Source organism: Osmia bicornis, chromosome 8 (genome assembly GCF_907164935.1).
Source record: "Osmia bicornis bicornis chromosome 8, iOsmBic2.1, whole genome shotgun sequence".
Classification (NCBI taxonomy): Eukaryota; Metazoa; Arthropoda; class Insecta; order Hymenoptera; family Megachilidae; genus Osmia; species Osmia bicornis.
The window spans coordinates 4,529,105-4,547,615 of record NC_060223.1 but is presented as its reverse complement, the minus strand read 5'-3'; the positions used below and the strand labels follow the sequence as shown (position 1 = coordinate 4,547,615).

At 33.5% G+C, this 18,511-nt stretch overlaps 1 protein-coding gene across 5 annotated transcripts in view; it reads left to right on the top strand.

Annotated features, from left to right (window-relative positions):
* Positions 1-18,511, top strand: part of LOC114878170 (octopamine receptor beta-3R-like) — a 118,805-nt gene that overhangs the window by 3,809 nt on the left and 96,485 nt on the right. For 4 of the 5 annotated variants that reach the window (XM_029191658.2, XM_029191657.2, XM_029191656.2 and 1 more), the window contains 2 exons: positions 12,348-13,542; positions 15,684-15,921. In XM_029191658.2, coding sequence (XP_029047491.1) covers positions 12,898-13,542; positions 15,684-15,921 — 883 coding nt within the window. In that variant the 5' untranslated portion in view covers positions 12,348-12,897. Of the gene's footprint in view, positions 1-3,465; positions 3,812-12,347; positions 13,543-15,683; positions 15,922-18,511 lie in introns of those variants that run through there. The other variant, XM_029191659.2, reaches the window with a different exon arrangement.

The following is an 18,511-nucleotide window of genomic DNA, read 5'->3' as shown; positions in this document are numbered from 1 at the left end:
TATTTTTTAAAATTAAACGTTATTAATTCCGCCACAATGTACATTGTATATTTCAAAGCTGCAAAACGCAGTCATGTTTCCAGTCCCTTTGTACAAGTGTTAAGCAGATTATTAGCGAGGCGCAACGTTTAAACTGAAAATTATAGTTGCCTCTGTTTGCACGTGAATCCGACAGCTAACTTTAGCGGAACTTTGTCGTGCTTGTTCTTGTTATACTCCCCTTGTGTTAAGTTTGAAACATATATTATTTCATCCGAATAATGTATCTTTATTGTTTGTTCATTTGTATTCATGATTGATCCAAATCCGGCGGACCACGGAGAGAGCCCCAATTTTAATTTAATTTTATCATTTTTTCAGTATATAAAACTTTTTGGTTTAAAAATTATATATTCAATTTTAAGCGAAAATCTTTATATACGTATTGTAATTTTGGAGGACAAATGACCCAGGCTCTGCTGTTTAAGGGTTAATTTCGTACTATGCTCTTTTACAATTATGTATTTTAATAATTCTTTTTCGTAATTCATCTTACTTTCACATTTCTCTTTCGTATCAAATACGATTTCTTTTATTTATGGATTGCAAAAACAGGATTCATCATATAATATCTTGAAAAAAAATCTTTTATTATCGGGATCATCCTAATGGAAGTATTTCAATACCTGTTTTGCTCTATAATATTTCAAACTAATCTGTGGAAAGAAAAGTGGAAGTTCTAGCTGGTAAACAAAAATTCCATTAAAATTTCAGGCGTGGTAGCATCGAAAAACGTCCATCGATCACCTTCCTTTTTTATCGAACGAAATAGTCAGTGAGGCAGATATATTTTGCAAGAAAACGTTATCGATCACTTTAAATCCCACCAAAAGCGTGTGTCTCCCTTTTCTAACTTATCATCCCTTATCGTTACTGGACCACGGACAAACTCGCTAAATGTCCATTTCCGTGTTGAACAAACCGATTCATCAAATCTAACCACGCTTTAATCATCCCAGAAAGAATCACAGATCTTTCTTTTACCTTCTGTCATAAAAGATAATATTCAGAAAAATTTAGATATTTTTTAAAAAAGAAATTAAATTAACATCTTGATTTATATGTTATTTACGAATTAAGGTTTATTTAAATTCAGATAAAATTTAAATGAAATTCAAGATTTCATGTGTAAACTGGTTTTCAATTAAACAGGAATTAATTTTAAAATACTAGGTATTAATTAAATTTACGATATGTGATTTCGGTTAAGTAAGTTTGTATTTAATTTCAGTTAGCTTTGAGTGAAATTTAAGATTCCACGTGTAGGTCACTGATGACCAATGTCACAGATATAATTAATTACTCGATTACTATCGAAACGTGACGGAAATATTGGAAAATTTAATTGAAAAATTAACTATTCGTATCTTTTATAATTGAATGGCTGGATGCAAGAACCAGGCTGCTCCATTTTTAGTAGAAATTGAGATTTTATTATAAGTTTAAAAAAACAATTTTTTAAACAGTTCTTTTAGTTCCTGTAAAATTAGTAAAAATAGAGCTGCCTGATTTTTGCATTCAATCTTTCAATTAGAGTTAATTCAACCCTTCGTTGCATTATATTGCAACATCGCAAATATATTTATTTATAAAATAATATTCTATGAAATCCATGTATTTTTTAAATAAATTTTCTTTAAATAATTTTCTAAAATAATAAAATATTTTATATTGCACGAAGCTATGTTTCTTTTCAAAATGAAACAGAAATTATGCAACAAAGGGTTAATATAGGATTTATTGCGTTAATGAATTACAACGATTAATTTTGATAAAGAATCGTAATAAACGATATCTGAGAGAGGATTCTCTACGATTTTCCTCGATGATGCATTACTGTAGAACGATACAATAAAGGCAATTGAAATCGATTGAATGAACTTCATATAAATTTAATACGACTCGATGCTCAACAGTTTTCTCATGGTTAATTAATGAAGATGAAAGATATCGTTTTCTGTGGAGCAATAACACGGTTTACGGATGCAGCTCGTTTAACAGTCGACGAGAAGGTTAATCGTTCTGTGTAAATTGATTTCAATCAAACCTGTTATATAGACGGTTTACTGCGGATTTAAATCGAATTACCGTTAATGTTATAACGTGTACCCGTTAATATAATGGAACATCACCTCTAATCCTATTAATGTAACGCGATAAATTTATGTTGGACGTGTTTCATTACGAATTTCAACTTAATTACTGATCGTTACGTTTCTATTTGATAGAAAGAAATGTATAAACGTGACAAAGTTCTCATTGCGAATGAAAATTCTCTGATAAAACAATTATTTTATTTATATTTAGATAAGGGGGTGGGCAATTTAAACCGTTCGCTCTATCGACAGCTGTCGTTGCTGACTTAATTTCTGATCATTTTTACACATAAATTGTTTTATTAAATTAATTAAAAAATGGGAGAGGATAAGAAATGAAACATTTAATTATTTATATGTGAAATTTTAAACGCTGAAATGGAAAAATTTTTATGAATAATAATAATATTAATTATTATAGTGGTTATTACACTTAGGATTATGTTTACATAATTTGATTTATATTAAACTTACGCATATATCGTCAATAAATTTAGGTAAATGCAAAACAAAGAAATTACTTAAATGATTTTTGAACAATTTCATTTAATAAAATACATTTGATTAGAAACTGGGTAATAGAATAATCAGAATCTATTTTAGAGTGATCAGAAATATCTTCTTTAGTACTTTTTTATTTTGCTTAATATTTATTTTCTAATTGAATAAAATCTCTTTGTTCGTGTATTAAAATAAAACCTTCATCTATAGTAAAAAAGAAAAATTTTAAATTTGCTCTCCATAAAGAAATATGAGAATCCAGAAATTGTCAAAACAGCAAGCCACACAATGACCACTAGAAAGCAAAACACCCGCCTTAAAAAATCTCTCACCTGAAACAAAATTACACTGAACTGAAAATTGAATTACACTCGAGACTAGTTTTCCCCAAACACAATCGTATCGAAAGGGTAGTTGATTAACCTTTCGATGTTCGGTGCATCAACCGCAAAACACCCGAAGAAAAGAAGAAGAAGAAGAAAAAAAAAGAAACTGCCCGGCGAAACAGGTAAAAAGCAATCTCCTCCAGGAACTCTCGTCACGAGCCATCTCCGGCAACATCAGCCTCGAGCGTGGCCGCAGAAGCGGCAAGAAAAATCATCCCCCTCGTATCTAGCAATTAACCTTGCACTTGCGAACGGGACGCGATAACCGCGGTAAGGGTAGCAGCCCCTCCATCAACACTTACAAGGAACCCCTACTTTTCCCACCGGATAGAACGTTGGTGCATCGCACCTGCCCTCCCCCTCGGAGGAGGAGGGTTGTTTTCCACGACGGTGGTGCCTTTCGCGGCGACTCTTCGAAGCGTTCGGTGTCTTTCGGAAGCGGACAGTGCGCCCTGACCCGCTGATACGAGCGGCTGGCCACGCGGCTGCTTTCGCGAACGCGTTTCTACACGGTGCATCGCGAAACGATGAATGAAAATGTGCCCTCACCGGAAGTTATCGTTCTTCATTTAATTATACGAGGGAAGAACTGTCGCGTGGTCGACTGGGAAAATAAAGAATTAGAAATTTTTCCGGATCGAAGAGGATTCCTCGCGAGCGAAGAATTGAGAACCCTTGGAAAACTGGGCCTTGATAGGAGGGTGGTCTCATCTGTTTGCTCGACACCCTCTTCGCGAACGGTGATCGTCGGGTAGTTTGTCGGAGGCCGAAGTCGACGGAAGTGGGAAGGTCAGTTTTCCTGAACGGTAAATTGTTGGATGAAATTTCAATTTAAATTGGAATTTTTAAGGTCGTTTAATCACTGGGTAAATGTTTTCTTAAGGAAGATGAAGTGTTTTGTTAAATTGGGGTGAATTTTTTGTGAGTGTTTCTTAAGGGATGAATTTTAGTTTCTTCTGTGTTGGTGAATATATTTGTCTGCCAAGGAGGGTGAAATTTTTGGTGCACAAGGGTTGGTCGAATATTTCAATTTGAATGATTTTTCATTAAAAGAAAAATTTTCATTTTGGTAAAAAGAGTGTATTTTAATTAAAAAAATTCTTTAATTTCATTTATTTCTGTGGTATTAGAAAATGAATGCTGTTATTAAAAAAAAACTAGTGAAATATTTGTGAGGAATTGTTCAGGAAAATGAATGGAAAATTGAAGCAGATTGTTTCAGATTTTTATTAAATGATACACAGGAATGTGAAACGTTCATTTTTTGGAATTCCATTCCTTCGGCACGTATGAAATATGAAACGTGCTTCAGATTTCCTTGGTCAAAGTTAAATGAAAGTTTGATGGTGAAAGTGACAGGGAGTATTTTTCATAAAACGATGAATCATCAATATCAATTTAAATCTTGTTCAGTTCAACGGCAATTTTCAATCTCAATGAATTGCTGTTATCTTGAAAGTCTAAAGGTGTAAGAAAATCATTTACTGTTGATGTACTTAAGATTTATTGTCCTTTTAGGGGATGATGATGTTGAAGAGTAGTTATTCGACAATTAAAGATCTGTTTTAAGTAATTTCTTCTTCTATAAGGAATGAATGTTAATTGCTCATTTCTTAAATTATTTCTGTTAAAATTTTAACAGAATAAAGTTTCTTAAAATCTAAATTTTATTTAATTATTTGAATTGAAATTCGAATAAAGTTTGGGGGTGATTTTATTAATTGTCCTCTTGCAATGAAAAATTCAAGCTTCTCAGGCAAAAGTATATAAGAATAAAAAATAATTTAATTTAATATAATTACACTATTCACTTGTTATAATGTAGAAAGTAAAATTGGGTTCATTTAATTAATTCAAAGTTACTTATCGAGCTCGTCCTAATAGTAGATTTATATTCTTTGATCAGCAAATGTTTTAACGTTTCTTTATGCAACAATTTGCAGTGTTTTGAAAGAGATGAAATATAGGACAGTCATTCTTCAGATTCTTGTTCCGCGAGGCACGCAAAACACGGTTCATTCATTTTTTGAATTCCTCCTCCCCAACGTATGTGAAATACGAGATATTCTTTCTTTGGAATATTTCGCACTGCAGTCGTGTAAAATGTGGAGCGATCATAATTTTCGGCTTTTTAATCCTTGAAAAGAGGAACGTGAATTCGTTCTCTTTTGAATCGTGAGAGGTGTTAAATATTCCTAATAAAAATTGTAATTTTTACTTTTATCTTACGTAAATTACTTTTATATTCAATTAGTTGAAATAATTTTTACTCCACACAGAATGTGAAGTGATTTTTTATTCAGTTTTTACCCAATTTTTAATTCCTGATGCAGCATTTTTACAAATTTTTTATGTGGATTGAAAATTTCATTCGACATAAGTTTTAATGACGCGAGGAGAAAATTTGCAAGCATTTTCTTCGATTAGAATTTGCCAATTATTTTATCATCTAGAAAATCTTACTGGTCTGAATAATTTTTATTTGATGCAATTTTCAGTAAAATTTAAAAATTCTTCGAGCAATAATTTGTTTTATTCACCCCAGTAACTGTTTTGTTCCATCGCTATCATTTTCAATTTTATTTCCTTTACAACGCTTTTAATTTATTAAATAACTTTGGAGCAGATGTGACGTACTGCACATCGCCGTCAGTTTTAATTGCTGAATAAACAAACAGATATTTCCAGGGAAAGGTATAAAAATATCATGGACCCTTTTGTCTCGTATTACGTATTCAAGCTACGATTAATAATAAATAAAAATAATGGACAGAGTTATATAAATATATCGTTTCATTCTGTCACGTTTACACAACATATTTACTGAAAATGAACCGACGAGAAGCCGGTATAATATTTTTCAATCTTGTATTAATTTGCTAGAAGATTTTGATAAAATTGTTAATAATCGTATCTGTTGAATTAATAATACGTTTTTAGGTAAATATTGCATATGAAAGTTTAAACAAATTTTCACAAAATTTGCAAACTTTATCAAAGTATTTTTCGTTTTTTTATTAAACCTCGGACGGACCATGAAGAGAGCCCCTATTTTAATCTCATTTTGTATTTCATATTATTTTCATTATCTATAAAATTTCTTCGTTTAAAAATGATATATTTATTAAAAAGTGTATTAGAAAATTAATACAAAATTTCGAAATGAATAATCCACAGAAAATGTTAAAGTTCTTTAGTCGCATGATTCACCTTGTAGAATTCGATAAATTCAAGAAAATTTCTTCTCGAAGAAAGAAGAAGAATTTTGGACGATCTTTTTAGAGATATTCCACCTTCAACTACAATAGCTTGTTCCGTCAAGGAATCGAAGGGGAAATAGCCTGGCGAGACGTTCAAAAGATCCCTCTCGGTCGTTCTTCCACCACTGAAATCTTTCTTAAATTGTTGCACGTCTATATAAATTCCCGTAGCTTCGATTTATGAGGATGTTAAGAAAGTAGTAAATGAATCTATAAAATCTCTAGTCAGCCATAATATGATCTTCAATTTTCTATGGAATAATATAATTAATCAAATATTAGATGTGTTAAATTAATACATATTAGAAATATGGAAAATTTCGGTATTTAGAAATGTTTGAACAAATGTACAGAAATGTTAGGAATAAGTTTTCAACTCAAGCTAAATGAATTTTTACAATAATTTCCACCAGAAATCAGTATGCGAATTTTGATCATTTTGCAAATGCAATCAAGAAAATTGCAGTCAGGGGAAAACATTGAACCAATTGGTAATTGTTCCGGTTCATTTCGTACCAGCAGGCGTTATGTACCCCGCAGCGATGACTGCTAATTACCAGGAATAATTATACAATTATACAACGATTCTCTTACAAATTTTCCTTCAGTTGCTAGAACGGTGATAAAGAAAAAAGCAATCCATTCGTGTATTTAATGAGATAATTATCGAAATGTTATTAACACATCTGTTAATTCATGGTACAATTGCAAACAATGCAACGGATTTTTGTAAATTGCAAATTTACAAAAGTAAATTGCCTTGAATACTGTAAAATTGAAACTGAATTTCGCTAGGTCGATGTTAATTAACACCTTGTTCATTTCACCCAAACTCGGTCAACTTATTTTCCTCGAAGCAGAAAAAATGCCACCGAAACAAACTCTGCAGAATTCAATAAAAAAGGTAGTAAAATTATGATGACAATCATCTTTCTTCTTTTTCTACTTTCTCTTTCCATACTTGGAAAAATTTTCTTGGCTAAGAAGTATTTCAGTATCGAAGATCCGTCTTAAAACTTTGATGAGGGTTTGAATATTGAGATATTAATTATGGTTTATCGATCACTGGCTGTGTTCAATTTCCACTTTTAGTTGAAATACTTTCTTCCTTTTGTTTGCAATCTTACGCATCCTTTCAATTTTTAATAATTCAATTAGTTAAATGTACTAAATTCAATTCCTGAGTGGAATATTTTGAAGTTTCAATTCATTAATGAAATAATGAATCCTATGTATAAAAGAAAGTAGATTTTTTTATAATACTAGAAATTGTTTAAGTAAATACTAGGTTTCGTATGCATAAACGATTAGTAATATTTACTAAATTTGTCAGTAATTATTTATAATATAATTATCATATGTAATTACTTGTAATACGTATGCATAACATTAAGTATTTACTGGTGCTTTTAGGTAAACAATATTGCTATTTTAATTCTGCCAGACAGAATTAATTTTTTCCTTAATTTATGCCTAGCATTAGTAAAAGATTTTAGTATTTGCTTGTACTTGTATTTCATACTGAAATGCATCTGCTTATTTTTATACATTCGACCCAATAAATATTCAGAACGAAAATTTAGAATTGTTAAACATTAAGGCATCAAAAGTAGCATAATTTTCTTATTATTTTCAAGTTACACTTGCATACATATGTATCGTACTAGCATTTACCAGTAAGTTCTCGCAAATTCGCCCAGCACCATGAAGGCTTACCGGAAGTTGTTCGGAACAAGTTTCAACTAGGAGTTTCAGTTCTCTCGGTTCAATTTTCCTCGTTGCTCGAGATTTCACCTCGGTTACTTAATTCAACCCACCACCATTTTCGTTAATTTTCAGTGCATGTGAAACGCCCAAATGTTGTTATATTTTTCATTATTCTAAAGCAAAAAAGATATTAGAATTTTTAAACCTAAGCCGCTGAGTGATAAGCGAAATTTTTATTTTCCTAATCTCGTCTTCGAGTTTTTATTTCTATTGCAAGAAGGTTTAAATCACTTGTCAATAAATATCTAAGAATTTCCAAATTCTAATATTCCAGTTCCAAAATTCAAAAATGTTGAAATTCCAAAAGTCTAAGATTCTAAACTTTATCAGAGCAGTTTCTTCTAAAAACAAGTATAAAATAAAAATGAATCAAAGAAGATAGATTTTAATAAATATTAGAGCAATTTCTCCTAAAAGTAAAATAAAAATGAATTAATTTTCAAATTTCTATAAAGCCTAGAATCCACTTTGTACCCCGGTTAAATAAAAGTTTTATGTAAAAATTAGCTTCATGTCGAATGATAAAAATAGTGAAAATTTTGTTAAAGAAGTTATCGATAATAGAATTTATTAATCGGTTCAGTTTCATGGGAAATTCGCTTTCGTTAGAATTGGTTCAATGGCCAGCGAAGTCCGAGCGGAGGAAATTGGTTCGAAGGAGCGTGAACCGGAAGCGGGAGCGCGTCTGGCCGAGGACGATACCGCGGTCGAGTCTTAGATGCTCATAAAATTGTTCTTCGATGAAATTGTTCAATCCCGTGTGTGTTTTATACTTCGAATAACGTCTATCGATTGACACACATTCCGTTCTTTTCTGACGTCCACGTGTTGTGTGGGCGACGAGTTTCGCTTGAGACTCTCCCTCCCTTCCCTCCACGGGTAATCCATCGTGAGATTGGATTTTGTACGATTTATACGATTTGCATCAATTAAAAGTTCTATCAAGCTGCTTTTGGTAAATTTTCCACTACCTAATTAACTGCATGAAATTTCTTGCGTTAATTATCAGGGAGAGTCAAGGAGAGAGGGTATTTCTTGGAATCAAAAAATAATTTTTCTATTTTATAATAAACGATATTTGGGATCAGAATATATAATTAAAATAATTTTTGAGGTGCTAGAAGTGGATGAATTAATAGAGGCAAAATTTTAGAAAAATGCTTCCCCTGTAAAATCACGTTTTTGGACACTCATGTTCTTTTTTCTCAGTAACCATTCGACTGATCGAGTTGAAATTTAGTGTACTTTTACTACTAAGGGTAACACGTATTTTAGCCAAAGACTTTTTTGAAATTCGATCTATAGACAGATTGATTGCATTTTCTATGTTGAAGGTAAGAGTACAAAAGAGTCCACACATTGAAAGGGTTGTATAATTTTTCCTATTCGGTATTTCAACATTCTCTTTGGCTAAAATACACATCTAGTATGATACCAGATGCTCTAAAAATTTGAAGTCGATAACTGTAGCAGATTCTGAGGAAAAGGAACACGAAACTGGCTGATTCATCTTAAGACAGTGTTTCCCAACGTGAGGCCCTCGCTCCACAGGGGGGCTATTTGATTGTTAAGGGTGGCAATTCGAAAATGGACTCGTCCAGAGTTTAAATTAATCGTATGGCGACTCTCAGTGATAATTAAAATAACATAGAAAAATCTTTCATTAAAATTATTTCGTACTTGAATTTCAGTTCTCCATTTTTACTTACCGTATTTTCTCAACAATTTTCTAGTGATTTCTTTTTAAAATCTATCATTTAAGTTTCTTCAGTGAATAATTCAATTTTTGAATATTAAAAATTTTTAATTAACGTTTTAATTTTTTTTACATTAATATTATTTATTACTCTAAGAAATTGTATATGTTACATAGAGGCATAAGAATTTTAAAAAGGCTTAGGTGGGGCATGGCACAAAAATGGTTGAGAAACACTGTCTTAAGGGGTTGATAAAAATGAATGATAAATTGAGAAGGAAAGCGTGCGGTTTCCGGTACACGCAGAATCGTACAATGTTCAATCTAAACAGCGAGCATCGGTGAGGCAATTATCCAGGGAGCATCGTCAGGGGAATCGCAATCCAGCGGTTCTAAATATTCGTTGAAAGATGTTGTTAACCCCCTTTTCCGCTTTAATGCGGTTCCGTTCCGCCATTCCGTTGCCACGACGTTGCAATTAAAGGCCTGAGAAACACGCAGCAGCCCCAGAATTCAGCTGCTCTTTCATTATATCCGCTGACATGCAGCCACTGCACAGAGCCGTTTCATCGTGGCCTGCAACGCTGAAGAAAGTATTTTCATCGTCCTGCAATTCCGAGGCCCTTCCTCTAATCTTCTTCGCAAATAGCTCCATCTCGGTGCAATCACTTTTTAACCGTAAGCTATGGTGCAAACTTTTTTTCTCGGTTGTCCAAGAAACGGTAGGACGATAACGGTGTGATGGAACGATTTGTCATCGATGCAATCTAGAAACAGGAATTAACCTTTAAACGGGTTAATTTAAAGGGTTGGATTAGGCTACCTTGAGGTTTCAAACATTGAATGATTTTCAGGAATTCTTTTTTGGAGAAAGAATGAAGTAAATGCAAAATCCAGTTTAGAGATTCTATTATACATATTTTGGAGGATAAAAGAAATTTTTTAGATTATTGTTTTTTCCCAAATGACGGCTGTAAACCTGACGAAAGCAACAACGCGAGCAGTAAAAGTGATCAGTATTTAATTCTGGGGAAAAATAAAAAATTTGCTAGAGAAATACATATGAATTTTTCAAAACATGGATTTCTGAAGAAATTTCTTTATAACTCAGATAATTTTCCGTATGTACTTCCTTTGAAAATTTATTTTTAAAGATGCTCTCAAAATTTGAAATGAATCGATCAAAAATTCTTTGAATTCTACTGTTACCAATTTAAAAGATGTAGTTTTGAGAAAAAGTCGTTCCAAGTTTTAAGTAACAATATTTTTTAAATAAGAAAAGAAATTTTTAATTTATCATTGCTCTCTTATTCTGGCATAAATTGCACATTATTTTTGACATTCCAAAAATTGTTCTAAGCCAAAAACAAAAAATTCGATTTTTTGAAAGTTTCAAGGTACTCTAATTCCTTAAATAATATTTTTATTTAAAAAGAAATTCTTGATGATGTGATGGATCCCTATGGAGGTTGAACTGTTGCCCAAACATCGGTGTTTCCTGTTGGAAATGTCAGCTGTGGTAGGCAGATTATCTCGCTTTCCGTTTTACATATCACCATTTTCTGAAAGCCGTCGCAGCCTCTGCAGATTCGATGCAATTGCAGTATGCAACTGCAGTCCCTTTAATCATTCCACCCGTCGACATACATATGGAATTCGGTGATTAATATTTGGAAGCGGAGGTATTCTTGAATAGATCGTGATATGTGTCGCAGGAAGTTCTTGTTCGCCGGAAGGGAAATGTCTTTACCTTGTAAATTTTCTCCGAATTAATTAATGTAAATTTACTAAAACAGTTTGAACTTCATTGAAAATCATTAGCATAATTATTCATCCTTTTTTAAAATTGCACTATCACAGGTTTGTTTTATTAGAATTGATTACAAAGAGTTTTCTTAATTAACGTAATTACAGCACGTACAATCTGATAGCATATGATAGACAAAAATTTTAACTGAAAACTGAATATTTTTAACCCTTAACATACCAAGTCTAAGTCATCAATGTTGTTTACCAAACGGGGTCTTCTGAGGACCCTATGGTATTTTTAAAATTCCTCATCATTTTAGTGTGGAAGGTTACTCAAATATGGTTCTTTGGACATTTAAAAATGTATTTAAGTTAAATAAGTATTGTTGGCCGCGGCGAATCGCTATTGTGGGCCTGAAGATAGCATCTCCCTTTTATTTCGAAGTCAAGAAAACCTGGTCATAAATGGCCCGCGCTCACCTCCACATTATTATTCAACAAGAAATAGATCAATCCAAATATGTAACGTAGTACACCAACCGGGGCTCTGCCGAAACCCCAAGTGTGTTTTTATTTTTCTTTATATTCTTGAGCGAACATATAAGTCTAATTATGAAATATTTATCTTAAATGAATCCGGGGCACATATAAAAATGATGAATAAATTTCTTGGTATAGTTACGGCAGAATCACCAAAAATCACTCTCTGGGCTCCTCCGAGGACCTCCCTTGGTATGTCAAGGGTTAATTTGAAAAGTAACCAATTTGTAAGCGAATCAAGTTGTAATCCCGTAACGAAACGTAAGAAGTATTCCCACTAATCCATCGATCGTTCCGTATCTCTGAATTACAGGGACTACGCTGAATCAGAATCAAGTGGGATTAGGCTAATACCTCGATACCTTTTGTTTAATCTGATTGACCGATCCTCGCCGAGCGATACAAATCGAGCCGCACCGCGGCCAAACTGAAACTTCAACTTCGCAAAGTGTACCGTGTAATCAACGAGCATTGGACTCGAGCAAAAATGCAGCTTCAGTGAAACCGCACATTCTACTCCAAAGATCAACCTCCTCAACCTCAACGATCCCAAACCACCTGGATCAACAATGGAGATTCAGAAATCAACAGTCATCTCGAACACACAACCATCGAAGGTCTACCCAACTCGAAATCGCATCAGGACACCTGGTTTCCAAAGTCTCCTGGACCCACTGGAGGATCCAATATTTTCCATCAAAGAGTATCCGGAATAAAACCATCCGATCCAAAGCCACGGAGAAGAGCTAAAGAAAGCGGAGTATTAATTAGATGTATATAGCAGTCATGATTATCCAAATGAAGCGGATCGGACAGCCATGACAGAGTAAACCAGCCGGGGATCATCCGAGACCTCGTCCACCATGTTGAACGTAATGGCAGCGGTGACGACCAGCCTTCCCAGCCGAGTGGACCCAACTCCGACGCCTTCCGGCAACACCAGCACCTCGTCCAGCACATCGGCGAACAACGTGACCTCGGTACCCGTGGAGAACCCGACCGTTGAGAATCTACCGGAGAACGTGAGCGTTTTCGTGGTGGTGATCAAGGGTATCATAATGGGCAGCATAATCACCACCGCGGTTCTCGGTAACGCTCTGGTGATCGCCAGTGTCCGAAGGCACCGGAGGCTACGGGTAGTGACGAATTGTTACGTGGTCAGCCTTGCGGCAGCTGATCTCTTGGTGGCGGTGTGCGCGATGACGTTTAACGCGTCCGCCGAGTTGTCAGGTGGTAAATGGTTGTTCGGTCGGTTCATGTGCGACGTATGGAACTCGTTGGACGTTTATTTCTCCACCGCCTCGATACTCCATCTCTGTTGCATCAGCGTGGACAGGTATTACGCGATCGTCAGCCCGTTGGAGTATACGGTGATCATGAGGCAGGGCACCGTCGGATGCATGCTCGGTAGCGCGTGGGTCTTGCCGGCTCTCATCAGCTTCATACCGATCTTCATGGGATGGTATACCACGCAGGAGCATCTGGAGTATATGGTGAAGAATCCGGAGGTAGGTCGAGGAATTTTATTAGCAATTTTTTTTTATTTAGCAATTTTTTATTAGCATGGGGCAATAATTGGGTTGAATTATAAAATGATTTAAAAGTTCTGTGAAAAATTATTGATATATTTATTATCCAAATAATAGGAATTTTGGATATTATAAAAATATCCAATAAACAAATAGAAACTTAACGCTTTTCTTAAGCTTTAAAATAACTTCAAGTCAAGATTATTATAAGTTATTACAAATTATTGATATATTAGTAATTATATTATTATTATTATAATTATTAAAAATTATTACAAATTTTTATAAAAGCTGGGTAATACATTGGTACACATTTCTTCATTTCCATTAAAGATATCAATCCCTTTTTCTTATCAAATTTTTATTAGCATAGGGCAATAATTGGGTTGAATTATAAAATGATTTAAAAATGCTGTGAAAAATTATTCATATATTTATTATCAAAATAATAGGAATTTTGAATATTATAAAAATATCCAATAAACAAATAGAAACTTAACACTTTTCTTAAGCTTTAAAATAACTTCAACTCAAGATTATTATAAATTATTACAAATTATTAATATATTAATTATATTATTATTATTGCAATTATTACAAATTATTACAAATTTTTATAAAAGCTGGGTAATACATTGGTATACATTTCCTCATTTCCATTAAAGATATCAATCCCTTTTTCTTTACCTCTGAAATACCAGGTGTTTTTAAATATACCTGCATAATATTTACTTTTATTATGTCTAGTTCTTTTCTAATATTCATTTCTCATAAAATTAGGTACAATTTTTAGTTGATCTGTATATAAAACTCAAAAATGTAAAATTTTTAGATGCAACTCTCTCCGTCCGGGTAAATAAGTTATTCGTTTAGACTTTGGTAGGACGTTCGTCAGATAGATCTGGATATGCTAACGCGTCTACTTAATAAGCATTCTGACTTGCATACGAAATAGTGAGCACCGACAGTAATTCCTGAGGGATAAGAGGATTTCAGCAAGGCTTTTCAGTATTTGCATACGCATGCGTTACGAGTAAATCGACCAATCACGCCCTTCGTATGGTCCACGTAACTTGCACTATTGTTTCCTTGATTGGCTAATTTGGTTATGCATAGTGGCCGATGCATCATGGGAACACCGTCGTGAATGTCGTGGTTCCTGGTAAATTTAGAAGTAATGGTAACATAGCACGGGGAAAATTCAATTTACCACCTTTAAAGATCAATTGTTTATCATACTAAGCCATTTTAACTGGTGTGTTATTAAAGTTTAATATCAATCCGTTTATGATAATTATTGTTAATTAGAGGTTGATTAGTTTCACTTGCTCATTATACCGAAACTCTAATGCAAGTTAAGAATAACAGGATACATTGTTTCAAAATGAAGTTTACGTAAGCGCGAGGAAAGGCTTCATCTCATTACAACGGAGGTTTAATATAAATTCTGCATGCACGACACTGAGCTTAACCACCGTCGTAAAACGAAATTGGATTAAAAATCCTTCCTGGTAGCCAACGAAAATCGAAATTCGTTCGAACAGCTATATATGTCTTTTTTATTTCATTCCTCCTCGTTCAAATAATCTTCTAATACATATTTTGAATGAAATGAAAATCAATTTTACTTTGAATAAAGATTTATTTATAGATCTTTGAATAAAACCAAATTATTTGAAAATAGTGAATAATTTGGAATTTATTTGGAATAAACTTTTATTTAAAATAAAATTGGATTTTTCTGTTTGAACTAATTGAATTCTTAATTACTTATTATTTTAGTGATCTTAAATAAAGAGTTATTCGAATAAATAATTTATTTCTCATTCTTGAATACCTTCATTTTAGTCAAAATTTGTGGCAGAAGATTATTTAAAATGAAACTTCAATAAATTTTAATAATTTCTGAATGCAGGCACCAATTTCTCATAAATCTAGGTCACAATTGACCCAGTTTCACTGTTCCATTTTTAACGTTTACATTTCCAAAGTAATTTCTCATACAATTAAATTAGAAAATTTTTAAAATCACAAATTTTCGTAGTGACTTAAAATAAATGAAAATTACTGAGATAGCAAGGTAGAATGGATGATAAAAGGAATGGTGTTTATTGTTTCAGGTGTGTTCCTTTGTTGTGAACCGACCTTACGCAGTCATTAGTTCGTGTGTTTCCTTTTGGATCCCTGGCTTGGTGATGATAGTGATGTATTGTAAGATCTACAAGGAGGCGGTGAGGCAGAGGAAGGCACTCAGCAGGACATCCAGTAACATCGTCCTGAATAGTGTGCACCATCACAGATCCTCCACCAGGCAACACCACCATCAGCAGATGTTGCTCCAAGCAGCGGCCGAAACTGGTGAGTTTGCACAATACACTTACACCGATTTACCGCAAACGTGGCTTTAGTAGAATCGTGTCTGCTTTCTCTCGGAGAAGCCATTTCTCTCCTGACATACGTGAAACACCGCGATTTCTTCTCCTTTAACCGTTGATTTATGGTGTAATAAAAATATATTCATCCTATGATTGCATTTAACTTTGATATGAAAATATAGAACCGTCCAAGAGGGAAGTTAAAAATGTAAGAATAATATTTTCTTTTGTGTATTTCAATTAATTAGAAATATGATTCATAAACCCCAACGAGAAATTATTGGAAATTTCTGAATAGAGTAGTTAATTGAATAATTACCCCTAATTAATTATACACGGAGCGCAACGATCGAAAGAAGTAAAGTTTGTTCATTTTTTTTTTTTTTAACAACGTTATCAATTATACACGCGTTGAAATCGAAGGTCGATCGTGAATTGGTAATTAATCATAAGCTGGCCGCGAGGTGTAGAATTTTCCTCCGACGAGTAATTAATTCTCGGCTTCGATAATTAGAGCGAGCCGATGATTACGCGAATATTTGGCGAATGTCGAAACACGAAACAGTCTCTTGGTGATAAAAACCGTGAAGGTGTTAATTCAAATTGATTACAGAACCTCGTACGGTTAAGGTTCCCACGGAATTCTCGTTTAACCAAAGCGAATTATTTATTAAAGGATTAATTAAAAGATTTCGTAATCACGTAGCGTCTTTAGTGAAGGGAAAGTAATTTAATCGCATCGGAAAATGAAACCAAAAAAATCCAGGAGATGCTTAGAAATTTTTATGATTATTAAAATTAAAGTAAAATTGAGGTTCAGATTAAGATATCAGATCTGATTTTTTATAAACGCCACCGTTTATTTATTTATGATGATTAAAATTAAAAAAATTAATGAAAGTCCATCGATTTGTACTTTGAAAATCTATAATAGCTTGAAAGAATCGAAACGTGGTGGAATAATGAATAAGAATTTCATTTATTTATGGCACGTGTTCACACATTCAATATACTATTCTTTGTTCAGTTCGAGGCATTGTTCGCTTTGATATTTTTCAATATTTGTTCACACCTATTCATTTATTCTCCGCGCACGTATTTTTCATTAAACGCAATAGAATCACACGTGATATGAATAAACTATAAGAAACAGTATGTTCTATATAATCAAAAGAATTAGTATTTAACCAGAGGAAACTTTTTTTGGATCATTCGCAAATGAAAATTCTGCTCAGAGTTGCTCTTGATAGCATTTCTTGCAAGTTTCTCTTAATGTTTTACTGTAATTTTTTAAATTTTCAACAGAATCACTTAGAAAAATTCTAAATATTACTTTAAATATATTTGAATAGGGTAACGTATACAGTTATCGACCCTTACTTAAAAGGGGTAGTCAAACAAGTACTTTATTTTTCGAGCTTTTAACTTAAAGAATTTAAATTTAAAAACAGTGCAAAATTTAGAAAATTAAGATAATGTAAAATACAAAATTAAATTAGAATTAGGGCTTTCTCTATGGCCCGCCTTCTTTGGGCTCTCTCCATGGTCCGCCGTCTGAAAATTCAGAAACACATTACCTACCCAACTGCATACGTTACCCTACACGTGCAAAACGTTAATTACATAAATCTAATAATTTATTAAAATAAATTTCCACATAATGGTGTTAAAAAATGATCGAAAAATGATCTAATTATTAGGTGTTGGTAAGTACATTTATTGCGTAAGAAGCTGTTAATTCGCGTAACTCAATTACAGAAGACGTAATCGTCTTAAGGAAATCGCGTGTCGTTGGGCTGTTGGGCAGCATTTCTTCGCGAACTAATATCGCCGTCGTGATCGCGATTCTTTCGAACGTGGCGGCCTTAGCTAGTTCGTGGAAGAACGCGGAAGAAAGATAGGAAGGAAACGGTGAACGCTCCCTTGAAATCCTCTTATCTCTTTAAGCCGTAATTCCGCGTTCAGTGCAACCGGTCGTGCCGGGAATGTCGAAGTAAATGCAGTTACCGGCTGCGCTGAGCCTTTGTGAACGTCCAAGGAAGAGCCTTTACCTTGGGCGTAGGGGTGTTCAACAACCGGAAGCAACGTCCTTTGAAATTCTCCTCGGTTCAGTCGACGGTGGCGCATTTTTCTCGTTACGGTTTTTGCAACCGGAAAATTCGGCGACAGACGGCTTCGAATTCGTTCGAAAGATTTTTTTTCCTTTTCTTCATTGTTTCTTTCTGACGAGCTCTAACGAGATCGTCAAAGGAACATTAGAAGGATGATTCCTCAGACTTTTCTTGAAAATATTTAACAGTGGATTTTCTTTAATTTTTCACAGAAATTAATTTTTAATTCTTCTGACTTTTTAAAAATAAATTTTCAATTAAAAAGAAAAGAGGAGTCACATATATTTAATTATTTTTGCTGAGCTTTTAGCAGTTTTAAAAGAATATTTTTCTCTTTCTCTTATCACCTTCATTTCCGTTTATCAGCATTATCGAGTAGTTGAATGGGTATTTTTAGGTGTCTTTATTTCGAACGAAAGCATACGATGCGATCAAAGCGATCAAACAGGGATCAAATTTCCT